General features: G+C 39.2%; 1 protein-coding gene across 2 annotated transcripts in view; it reads right to left on the bottom strand.

Moving 5' to 3' along the window:
- Window positions 1–875, bottom strand: part of LOC136833049 (methionine-R-sulfoxide reductase B1-like) — a 99967-nt gene extending 99092 nt beyond the window's left edge. The window contains exon 1 of one of the 2 annotated variants that reach the window (XM_067094700.1): window positions 668–875. In XM_067094700.1, the coding sequence (XP_066950801.1) occupies window positions 668–722 (55 nt within the window). In that variant the 5' untranslated portion in view covers window positions 723–875. The remainder of the gene's footprint in view (window positions 1–667) is intronic. The other variant, XM_067094705.1, reaches the window with a different exon arrangement.
- Window positions 876–13153: the final 12278 nt, after the last annotated feature.

Here is a 13153-nt window from a genome sequence, read left to right as displayed (position 1 = left end):
ATGGGGTAGCACCATGGAGTTGCTCCACATCGGGTATTACCTTCTGGAAATTGACTTTTCCTGTAGTATTTAGGTTGCATATTAACAATTTACCATTTTTTTGGGCAGTAGACTGTAATGAACCATTAATTAACATCAGAACTGATATGTTTTTGTATGCTGGCCATCCTGGAATGCCATCGCGCATGCGCAATATTATAGGGGAAGTTTTGGTTAAAAGTGGTTTCCTTCACTGTTGGGTTCGGGAGCTCCCTAATAACATGAGCATGCGCAGAACCATTCCATGAGAACAGGCTAACATGAAAGCCCGGTCTCTCTAACAGCAATTTCCACCACCCAAGACCCCGCTTTCGCAAAGGGTCCCCAATCATGTTGGATTGCTGGATAGAGATGAGGGTAATCATAGCCTTATTGACAGACAATAAACACCACCACCTCTATCATCAACAACACTAAAAGTAGCCTAGGCTGCATGAAAATCAGTTTCCAAGGTAATAGTCTGTGCGGGGCTGTTCTATAGTTTAACCCACTACGGGGTAATCAGACTGGCGATTAGGATTCAGAATATAAATTTCGGCCAAATGCCAATCGCTGCGACCTCTCGACCTGGGGTACGTCATTCCGCGCCGTTTCTGTCGATTGGGACCCTACACAACTTAACACTTACCCGGCTCAAATGTATCTCTGTATGTTTCCTCTTTAAACCAGGAACAAAAGGCCATTCTGGTAATGCCACGTAGTCTTAAAACGATGATCAACTATAACTGGTTAAGTAGCCACGACTACTACACCACCGAAGTGGATAATTTATGTAACTGCGTATGCGTAACTACGAGATATTTTGGCAGGGTCTAGTAGTAGTAGTAGTAGTAGAGGGAGTGAGTCTTTGAAACGGCTCCCTTGCTCGATTTACTCCTTTGTTTGTGTTTAAGCTTTTTATCTCTATAATACCATAAATTCTTTCCTATTTTCAGTTTCTTCTTTCAGTAGATCTGTTATTAATAAAAGTATATTGGCTATCAGTTCTTTATTTTCTTGATATAGCTACTGCACAAATTTAAATCTATTTCCAACGTCACTATACGCTAGGCAGTAGAGTAAGAAATGTTCTAAGCTTGAATTTTTCTTTCACAGCACAGACATTGGTATTTCTAAGTAATAGATACACGGCGGGTATTAAGCGAGAAATGGCAGTTTCTTATAATATTTTGGTTGCGTATTTACAACTTAACGTTATTTTGGGGGGATCGGCTGTAATTAACCTGTAATTAACTCCTGAAGTCCATCCAACAAGGGATTTCCATATGTGATCTTCACAAGATAGAGCACGGCTACGTCTGTTTCGAACGGTTCATATCCCGTCCGGCAAGTTTTCTGATAAAATACAAGCAACGTTCGCTTCCCTGTCTGCCATCTCGTTTCCGCGAATCCCCACGTGAGAAGGGACCCAACAGAAAGAGACTGATTTATGCCGACAATAGATACGAAAAACCCACTCCTTAACTTTTTTAATTAATAAATGAAAGCTATTAGATTTTTTAATAGCTTCTAAAGTGCTTTTAGAATCTGAGTATATGACAAAATTAGTGTCACTACCTTGAAAAACTAAATCTAGGGCAGACACTATGGCTATTGATTCGGCAGCAAATATTGATGTAAGGTAATTTAGCTGTATGCTGTATCAACCAATACCACTATCTGACTTTGATCCATCTGTATAGATCTTTGTATAATTAGCATGGGTAACGTCGTGCTCTAAGGATTTTTCCCAACCTCTTCTTCAGTGCAGTCCTTTTTGCTAAACAATTTTTTTTTACATACTAATGCTTCTGGAATAAGCCATGGAGGATTTACAGGATATTCTACCAGGGCTTTCTGGGATTTAAGATGATTATTCCTAACATCCTCATTCAGTCGAATTTGGAATGGTTTAGAAGCTCTTGTACAAGAAAAACTTCGAGTCTGTTTCCTTTAGTACTTGAAAGGAAGGATTTTTGGGAGCACTTTTCATTCTAGCCACGTATCGAAACCCTAGCTCTTGCCTTCTTGGATTAAGGGTAAAATGACCTGTATCGACGTATATGCTTTCAACAGGCGAAATTCGAAAAAGCCCTGAGCATATTCTCAAACCCATGTTGTGTACAACATCTAGTTCCTTTAGCTTGCTTTTACAGGCTGAGGAAGAAATTTGACAGCCATAGTCTAGCTTAGATCGACACAAAGTCATATAGCCTCAGAAGGGATTTCTTATCAGCGCCCCAAATCCAGAAACAACCTTTAAAATATTCAAAGACTGTTTAACATTAATCTTTAGGGCATTTATGCGGCTGGCCCATGTTAATTTATGGTCTATAGTCATCCCCAGAAATTTTACTTCATTTTCATAAGGAAGGATAGACCCTTTTAAACTAAGTGTGGGAACCTCTTCCACACGCCGGCACCTAGTAAATCTTACTGCAACTGTTTTGGAAGAGGAGAATTTAAAACCATTCTCATCATCCCACTTAGTAATAGCATTAATAGACCTTTGCAAATGTTTACATACAGACAAGGAATCATATCCTGTGCAGCATATTGCAAGGTCATCGATAAAAAGCGACCATTTAACAGGGGGCAAGATTTTTTCAACCACACTATTTATTGCCACTGAAAAGTGTTACACTTAAAACGCTTCCTTGGGGAACTCCTTCCTCCTGCATAAAAGGTTGGGAGAGGGAGTTTCCCACTCTTACCTTAAAAAGTCTGTCTGTTAGAAAGGAATATAGAAACCTGATCATTCTTCTACATATGCCCATCTTGTGCAACTGTTTCATGATGCCAATTCTCCAGGTAGTGTCATATGCTTTCTCTAAGTCAAAAAATATGCCGATGGTCTGACATTGTTTGGCGAATCCTTGATGGATTTGGTTGGTCAGCTTCAGCAAGGGATCAAGGGTGGAGCGGTTTTTCCTGAAACCAAATTAAAATGGCGATATTAATCCTTTGGTTTTCAAGTGCCAAACTAGTCTAGAATTTATCATTTTGTCCATCAGCTTAAACACACAGCTGGTAAGAGCTATTGGTCTACAGCTGGTGGCTTGGGAAGCATCTTTATTAGGGTTTTTAATAAGAACAATTATGGATATTTTCCAGTCCTTGGGTAAAATTCCTGTTTCCCATATTTTGTTTATAATCTTGAGTAAATATTTTTTGGCATCATCTGGGAGGTGTTTCAGCATTTCATATATGATTGTATCCTCACCTGGAGCTGTGGATTCACTTGAGAAGAACGCCTCACGAAATTTTCCTAGGGAAAATTTGTAGTTGTATGGTTCAGATTTTCCCGAATCAAATTTCCGAGTCATTTCAGAATTCCTAATTCTTTGAAATTCTAGAGGATAATTGTTAGGGCTGGAAACTTTAGAAAAGTGTTTTCCTAGCTCACTGGCAACTTCGGTAGGCTCTGTGATTAGAGAGTCATTTATTTTCAATGAGGGTAATGGTGACGCAACAAATTTTCCACTCAGTTTCCTTATTTTGCGCCACACCACTCTTAGTGGGGTTTTGGAGTTTATTTCATTAATAATATAGTAAAGCCAGCATTCTCTTTTGGCTTTCTTATAAAAGCACCGCTAATTGGCTAAAGCACGTTTGTAGATTAATTTAGGCTGAGGGGAGCCACTAGTTTTGCAACGTCTGTAGCACTTCCTTGAATACCACATGTCTTATTCCACCAGGGAACTGCAGGTCTACGAGGTTTGCCTTTTGTTTTTGGAATCGAGCCTTCAGCACTCTTCAAAGTAGATTCAATAAAGTAATCATAGGCATCTAGATGAGAATGAAAGGACTCAGACTCCCCATCTAGACTGACATCCTTACTGAATTTATCCCAGTCTGCGTCCTCTACCTGCCACTTAGGTAAAACTTCAGATGGAGCATTTAGAGCATATTTCAAATGGATCGGGTAGTGATTACTTCCATTTAAATCTTCATTAACAGACCAATTAAAATTAAGGTGGATACTTGTTGAAGAAATACTAAGGTCCAGTGCAGAGAAATGATTATCATGAATGTTGTGGAAAGTCACTTACCCGTTATTATATAGGGTAACATCATTCCTGTCAATAAGGTCTTCGATTAATTTTCCTTTACTGTCTAAAAACCGACTTCCCCAAAGGGGGTTGTGGGCATTAAAATCAACTAGGAGAAGTAAAGGAGCTGGAAGTTGGTTAATTAAGGACTGAATATCTCCAATATTAAAAGCAAGGTTTGGTGGAAGGTACAAGGAGCAGACTGTTATCCGCTTTTCCAAAATGACTGAAATAGCAACAGCTTGCAGAGTTGTTTTTAGTTGTACAGGGTGGGGCAAATCAAATGCCCGAGTTTTGATAGGCTATTAGGAAAAGTAAAACAATACTTACAGAATTATTTGTTGTTTTATTTGAATCAGTATACAATACCGTTTGTGTGATCACTTTTGAAGATGGCATCAGGAAGATGGTGGCCATCTGTAATGCACTGTTGAAGACGATGTCTGAAGTTTTCAGCTGCTCTTCGGCACATCTCAAGGGGTATTGAAGCAATGTCCTCCCGAATGTGGGGATATCTGAAGGAGAAAGTGTTCAGAAGTCGGCCACACAATTTGGAAGAATTGAAGATGCGAATTCGGGAGGAAATTGCTGCAATACCCCTTGAGATGTGCCGAAGAGCAGCCGAAAACTTCAGACATCGCCTTCAACAGTGCATCGCTACAGATGGCCACCATCTTCCTGATGCCATCTTCAAAAAGTGATCACACAAACGGCATTGTATACTGATTCAAATAAAACAACAAATAATTCTGTAAGTATTGTTTTACTTTTCCTAATAGCCTATCAAAACTCGGGCATTTGATTTGCCCCACCCTGTATTATAGAGTGCTGTAGAGATTTATTAATAATAATTGCAGCACCTCCCTGAGCACGAACACCAATTGGGGGCTATGATTTAAATATTGAATAATTTAGTCCAGGATTACAAGGAGAGTTGCCTAACATGTTTCCTGCAGGTATATAATCCCTGGATTGAATTCATGCATTAAAACTTTAAGGTCTTCTGTACGGGCTCTGAGACCTTTACAGTTCCACTGAAGGATATCGAGCATGAATGCTGAGGTGGTAAAATGTGCTGCTTCCCACTCACTGGAGGGGAAGCACTGTTCCTAGGGTAGAGTGGGGAAATTCTCCTTTATAAGAGATTGTTTTCTTAATCCCTTTTCATCTGAATTGGAGTTCAGGGCCTTTGGTTGATTTTCATATTTTTTTTATGATCCTGATGTTCAGAATTTCTACTGTGATTCTGTGCACCACTAATCCTATTTGTCTTAGGGCGGCAAGACTGAATTGGACTCAGATGTTTTTGTTCTGAATCTACTTTTGGAACCACCTTCCTAGGAGGAGAGATCTCTTCCAAAACGCTGAACCCATTCGAAGTTTTTATTGTATAGCTATTATTATTTGGGGAAGTATTTCTTGTGCGCTTCTTGGTAGTTGTAATTATAGCTTTGTTATTATTTTTGGTTGTGGCTGTAACGATTGATGGCTCTGGACTTCCTGTACTTAATTGGGATTGTTCCTTTAGCTTATTTTTGTTTGAAGTATTTTTAGAACATCTTCCTGATTTATTTGTTGATTTTGGCACACTTATTTTTGGAGAGGAATCGGCAGCTATCGTAGAGGTGGCAGTTGTATTGACTTTGGAAGAATTTTTTTTTGCTTTTGGATGTACAATTTTTGGTATTGGACTCCAAAGCACTTGCCGACGAAAGTTTCTGACCAGTTTGGAGATTTTCATTATTACTTATAGTCCGAGGAATAGCAGGTTTGTGATATCTATCAGATGCAGTTATTGGTGGCCTTACATTGCTGGAAGTCTTCATAAGTTTTATTACAGAAGCGTAAGCAGAGTTGGCACTTTTGTTTGCCCCCATTACCGTGCGCTTTGCTTCGCTAATGCTGACATGTTCGTTATCAGCCACTGCCAACACTTCTTGTTCAAATCTATATCTTGGGCAAGCCCTAGGATTTGGAGTGTGATCATCCTTACATAGGAAACAGTATCGGGCTGCTTTGCACTCACCAAAATTATCGTACTCTTCAGAGCACACAGGACATCTTTTATTGTTATCACAAGAGTTTTGAACGTGTCCATATTCAAAGCATTTACGACACTGTTTGGGATTTCTTTTATATTTTTTTACCTGCATCCTCTCATGCCAACAATGTTGGTATCAGGTAGGTAATTGGAGGAGAAGGTTAAAAGGAAAGCTGTATCCCCACCCAGTTTTTTTTATGAGATACACAAGGAGGACATCGATGGCGAATCTCCTCCTCTTTAAAATCATGCAAGTCTTTTGAGTAAACTACCCCTTCCAGTGTGTTAAAGAATCTGTGAGATGAAATACATTCAATATTTCCACTTTCAGGAGGTTTAAAATTAGATAGTAGAATTCTTTGCGTCTCATTGCCAGCTCTTATTAGAAGGTTCTTTCCATAGCGTTTTAAATTTCCAGTGGAATGGAACCAAACTTGTTCTCAATACATTCAGCGGCTTTTATTAAATTTTTTCCCTTCCTCCTTATAGATAGCAACATGCCATAGAGGGGGAGGAAGAGCTCTGGTACATGTGGCTGGTCCATGTTCTTCAGTCTTAGGAATAAAATCAAATGGCTCATCATTTAAGTTTTTCACTGAAAACACTTTCGTGCTGAGAACTGAGTCACTTAGAATGTGGCCACGGAGTCATCGTTGTGCCTCACTAGCTTCCAAAGGAGAGGAAAATTTAACAAAAGCAGAAAATGACTGTTTATCTTTTTCTAGAATTAATTTCATTCTTTCCACTTTACCAAATTGTTTTATTACACTATATAAAAATTCATAATCGAATGACAAGCCTACATTAGTGCAATAAAGGACTCTATTATTTGAATCAAATCCACCAGATTTACTAACACCCTGGTGTCTAAGTGTTTGGCTCTGTCCGATAGCCAAGCTCGTTGCCAGTGCCGTTAAGTCGTCGGATCCAGGGGAGGGAGAACTAATAGCCAAATCCTTAAATTTAAACCAGTCTGCATGCAGAAGTCCAAAAAGTGCACAGCCGACACTCAAGAGCCCCCGCACAGACCCCGACAGCGCATGAGAAAGGGAAAACCAGGCAGCTTCTGCTGCTCAACTTCCCCACCCCAACACACTACCAAATCCTGCGAAGAGACCCCAAGATGCCAAGCATGCACACATCAGACCACCACACACAAACCGGCTCATCCACCCACCCAAAACTGGTTGGTTATATCAAGACAGTATCGTGGATCAGTCAGGGATTCGCATTCTCCACCAATGGCACGAGTGAGAATTGACTCCCAACAGTCCACCCCATACCCTACCATTTCGGAATAGCACCAATACGCTTGCAGTGCCGGTATAAGCCAATCCGCCTGCTGGGAATTCTGCCCCCACTAATGGGAACTGACTCCCCACTCCAAACGTATTGGTGGGCTTCCAGACAAAAGCCAGGAGTCCCACCTCCAAAATCCAGCCATCCCTGGATTCCGATGGGCTGATCCCCGGAGATGGTTCCGCCCCCAAGATAGCAATGAGAGAATCCCATCACTATCTCTTAGGTCTAAACTGTATCGGGTGGCGACTCTTGGACTCAACCACCACAACTCCCACCATTAGCTACAAATACGAACCCCTTCCAAAAAACGACCCCCTCTCAGATTCACCTGAGCAGTAAAATTTTGCAAAAGTGGAAATGTCCACGCCATTTAAACCTAAAACTATGTAGGATGATTCGTCAGGACCCGGGCCCAAAGGCCAGGGTCACTTAGCCCCTCACCTCGTCAAGGCGTCCTACTCGAGGGGTATCTAGATTGTGATCATTTATAAGATTTCTAATAGTGTTAGTTTTATTTCCTACGGACTGTATGTTTATTAAATTGCATAGATTATGAGTCAAAGCCATGATCCGTATTATTTTTCACCTTTTAACACATTTTCTATATACTGTGCACTTATTGCCATCATATGTTTTATGTTTAGTATCACTATGGCCTTTCCACAATTTGTACATTTGAAGATGTTGCTAGCACAGTCACTTGATTTGTGATTTTCACCACATCTAGGACAAACTTGGTCATTTCTACAATTTGTTGCGCTATGATCAAATTCCTAACATTTATAGCATTGATAGGGCATGTAACAGTCGTATACTTTGCATCAGCTATACAGTGTACACAATTTGTCACCTCTATCATAGCCTTTTGTATTTGTGTGGTGTGCATGTGATGATTTAGTGCTTATATTTGTCATCTTCGGCTTTCATTTCCTGACCATCTTTCATGGCGCTATTTCACCTGTCAGTCTCTCCAGTAGCATAACTACAGGCCCGTTGTTAACTGGACTTTATTCCTCTACCCACTTACTGGTCACCATTGGCTATTTTTCCGTTTTGCGCTTCTGTCATTTAAACATTTCTTTGATCTCTGCTGTTAATGAGACACCAGGTTATTGCACATAACAACAACTAGCAATCTACGACCACTCCCTTGTCCCTTCCCCAAACATCCTTTTCTGCTCTCTTTGGGCATCCTCATTTAGTGTCATAAACAATAAGGAAAGCAGCTAATCCGTGATGAACAGTATTGTCAATCTAAAATTCTCCTGATGCAGACTACCTGACATGTCTTCAAACTATATCTTGAGTACTTGCTCATTGAGTGTTCCCGGTTGTTTCGGTTTTCGAAAAGCTTATCTACTGTAATTACTCACCATCACTATCTTCACCATCTAGGTTTGCTCTTGGACGCCCTGACCGACCTCATTTGGCTATCAGGTAGGGTCCTTTAATTATTCAGCTCTAGTTTATACTGTAGTCTTCACCAATAAACTGTTCTTGTGCTGTGCCATACCGTTTTTTTATATATAAATACCCCTTTCAGTTTTTTCGATGTCAAAGCATTTGCTTTTTTTTCCAAGCATGTTGAATTGTCTTATGCTCTTATGCTTCTTGGTTTTATTAATCTGTGTTTGCCCATGCTCCTACATGTATTTATGCTTTCGATGAATAGTTCTGTGCTGTACTGATCGGATTTATTTGTTATACGTTCACGTATTTCAGTAGCTATTTCCCTAGATGACTGAGTGTTCAGAAGGCATTACTTGATTTTATTCTTGAGATGTGTTTTTTTAACGTCAGCTGTCTTGCTTATGCTTAGACCTTAGCAATGAGATATTTGGTATTTTTTCCGATTTCACTAGCTGAAATGTTGATTTCTTGACTTTTCCACGATACTTTTTTTTTTCTTTTTTTTTGTAGCTTTTCTCTTACATCTCTCGCACAAATCGTTTACATATTGCCTTTCTATTGTTCAGTAACGTTCATTGTCGGGTCAGTTGTATATATAACTAATGTATTCTTTTAATTTTTATTTGTCTATAGTGTATTCCCTCTGAGTTTACAGCTGTATTTCCCATTTGAACACGTTTCTATATTTTTTCATTAGTCAGAGACGTAATCATAAACTTGTGCCCCATGTCGATGTTATCACTCTCGTGAGTGACTGCAATCTTATCAGATTTTTCTGCGAGAACATGTAACCCGTTCCCATTCAATAGTCATATCTAAACATGGTTTTCTTTGCTTCTTTGTAATCACAAATTTATACATACACAGATTATCATCTTCAGAACAGCTATCATTACTGCGGCATTTTCCGTGTTATTTTTGCTCTGATTTTTCTTTGCTCTTGTTTCCCATTTGCATTTCATCATTCTCCTTTATTCAGTTAACTGTTTCCAACTTTCCGACCATTAACTCGACGGGTTTTTGCTTCATATTCTCCCTTTACAAAGAGCTCGATTTTAGCACGTCCTCTCCTCATGGCCGCATTCAACACTCGTTGAAATACATCAGAATCCACGAATGTTATGACTTAACCTCTTCCTATTTTCCTCTGGTTGTGGGATGATATAGACTGCCTCTGTTGTTGATTTCTAAGGTAGGACTCTGAAGTGACACTTGTCAGTTTTTACATTTTCCTTAGCAATGACATTTTCTATCAAACCACTTTTCTCTATTCTATTTGTCATACTGTACGAACTACCGTGTCTACCTCACGCCTGTTAGAATTTTCTTTTTTCTGATTTTAAGATATTTCCATGAAGCTCTTTATCTCTCCCGGCTTGTTCTCAAACCATCAGTCACCCAACCCCTTCTACTCAGTCCCTTATGTTACTTACATCCCCGGGAATACCTAAATTTCATTCTATAGCTAATGATTAAATACAAACTGTCGTGCGAAGATGCATTTAAGGTCATTCCCTTAGCTTTGACCTCTTGTGAACGTCTCGAATCGAATCTATGTGAACTAATTCAATTCTGATTCTATCCACTATTAGAGTTCACGTGGCAGCGACAGCCAGATTACTTCCAGCAGCTATCCCCCAACAACATAACCCTTCCATGTTTGGTAGTGGAACGAGGCGAAGAATAATTTATTTGTGCTACCGGGTATCCTTTCAGGTACAGGCGCCCAGCTCACCTGTGCATACTGCGCCTATCACCTGTTTATACCAGAAATGGGAGACCCTTCATGACTTCGGCCCTAAAATGGCTTAGCAATTTACATTACTGAACTTTATCCTAAGCCTTAAATATAGTCTCTAGCATCAGTCTTCTCTGAAAAATTATCTATGCCTATTCATGTGCCCACCCTAATAATTTTTTGCTAGAAATTATGATGTAATTCAAATATAGCAGCTAATAGACGCCTACTATCCTTAACCGGGCTGACCTAGGACCGTGAGCGCCATGAAGTCTTGCCTTGGCACCCGGCTATTACCCAGTTCATCCTTTTAGCATTGGTTCATAATGAATAGTTAATGTTGTGTTGTCTTCATCTTCCCCTTTCAGACGAAAGATTCAACAGCAATTCCTCTTTGAGAAATGTTGCAAGTCCAGTTTAATGCCGCAGGTATTCATTTGAAGCAAATCTATTAAACTATGCCTTGTTGAGAGAGCGAGTTTCTGAAAGCAAGATACAGGTAAAACTAATGCAATCCGTCATATTTTGTTTGTAACAGTGTGTCTGCTAGTATTGCTATAAGATTCCTGAAAGTCAAAAGAAATTCATGGGGCTGTAGAGGGAAGAAAGGTGGCTGTTACTCTAAGTCCCACAATATCTAATAGGCTAAATAATTAAAAAGTCAGTTGCATAAATTTAAATTTCTGCTTCTGCAACACCACGAGTATGAGAAATACATACACAATATTCAGCCTGTAATACTAAAAATTAAACATCTGGAGAAAAAATGAAATGAATAATTGGGTCTCTAGTATTGTTCACTAGCAAATAGGCTGAATGTCTCTAATTGGTTTTCTGACTGGACGAACTGTGCGACCAGAACGGGTTGTTACATTCTTAGTTTTGGGACTAAAATAAAGACTTGATAAATTTCATGGCCTCTTCTGTGGATATTTCCAGCTAAACTGTTTGGTTGGTACATAAATGAATACAATCCTACAATCCTTTAAATTTCCACTTGAAACACTCATCAGAACCAAAATCAACAGAATCGTTTACCTGCTCACTTGAAAAATTTTCATCAGGACCAAAAGACTTATAATTTTTTAAAACATTTTAATTATGTCTACCCTCTCTTCCCATTTCTTGTTTAAAAGTTACTCATCAAGGTCGGAATAGAATTTGGTTCCTAAGTAGATATCTTTTAATTATGCTTCATCGAACTGTGTAAGGCCGTGATTCTGGTCCAAATCGAACAATTGTACGTGGGCTCCAAGTTTTATGAGCAACATCTTGAAAGAAGGTTGGCTGGTTAAGTTGCAACTTACATCTCTGGTAGTTCACGGCTGTAAGCATGTACAAATCAGAAACTTGCTGCTGCTTGTGTGCCACTATTGCCACAGAGAGAAATTCATGGATCCCCTAATATGGATTGGTAGATTGCTCACGATTTTCCTACCAGAGAGGTAGTGATAATTATGATACTCTGTAAAGGGTGCATACACAAAATATAGTAATGAGTCTTGCATTAATATAGTTTATAACAGGCTCTATCCTGAAGGGAAATGAAAATGGGATCACCTTCCTACGACCTAACCTGACTCTGGGTGCCATACATAACCGAGATAAGAAACACTTGGATGCATTCTTGCTTAAGTTTACAAGTTTACAAATATTCTGCCAAGATAACTATGTAAAAGAGATCCCTTTCTTGAAACTTTGTTTATAATCATTGTTACTGATAAATCTAGAACTTGCATTGTTTAAGGTAACGAAATTTACAAAGAAATGACAATAACGTAATGAATATGAAGTCTTAGTAATTTTTAGGAGTCTCAATCAACCCATATAACAGGAAGCTGTAGCTCCGTACGGTAAGCTGGTCATATGTCGTGTTCGGTTCAGAGATACAGTCACTGCTTAATGCAGCTTTGAAGAAAACGTATATGAGAACCTTTAAAGAAAATGTAAACGAGATTGACCTGGAAAACTATATTATTTTCCCCCCTTGTTTGATTTAGCAGGATTATTCATTTCGATAATGTAAATTTAAAAACGAATAATTGTCTGAATAGCCTGCGTAACCTGAGCCAAAACGGGATGATATAATTGCAGACTATCAGGACATGAGGACCACATGATATTTGAACTTTGTAATCGCAGTTGGCGTTAATGTTTAAACGAAGCTCTAGGCACGTTCCGGTCATTCTGCCTTATACCCAGCTAAGGAGTTATGGTGGAAAAATTATTGGATGGACAAAGTGGACTGCGTGCTTAATGTTGTTATTTGGTAAAAAAAAAAAAAAAAAAGGCTCCGAAAAACATCGCTACACCTATTTGGGGTTTCTATAATACGGAGAGATATCTCTCATCCCTATAAGTCTCTCATCCCTATTCAATACTTTGTTAATAAATAGTGCCACAATTAGACATTTCCAATTTCACAGCAGTCCCTATGACATACACAAGTAATGAAGTTGCTGCGAGATGCGACGAGAAATGTTCCCCCACCTCTCTCTCTCTCTCTTATAGAAAACACAGTCGGTGCCAATCGCACCGCAGATACTTGGTCATCCCAGAATCATAACAGAAATAGAGCAAAATAATGTGTCA

The sequence above is a fragment of the Macrobrachium rosenbergii genome, chromosome 4, assembly GCF_040412425.1.
Source record: "Macrobrachium rosenbergii isolate ZJJX-2024 chromosome 4, ASM4041242v1, whole genome shotgun sequence".
NCBI classification, from domain to species: domain Eukaryota; kingdom Metazoa; phylum Arthropoda; class Malacostraca; order Decapoda; family Palaemonidae; genus Macrobrachium; species Macrobrachium rosenbergii.
Note: the sequence above shows the minus strand (reverse complement) of the source record. Positions and strands in the feature narration are given on the sequence as shown.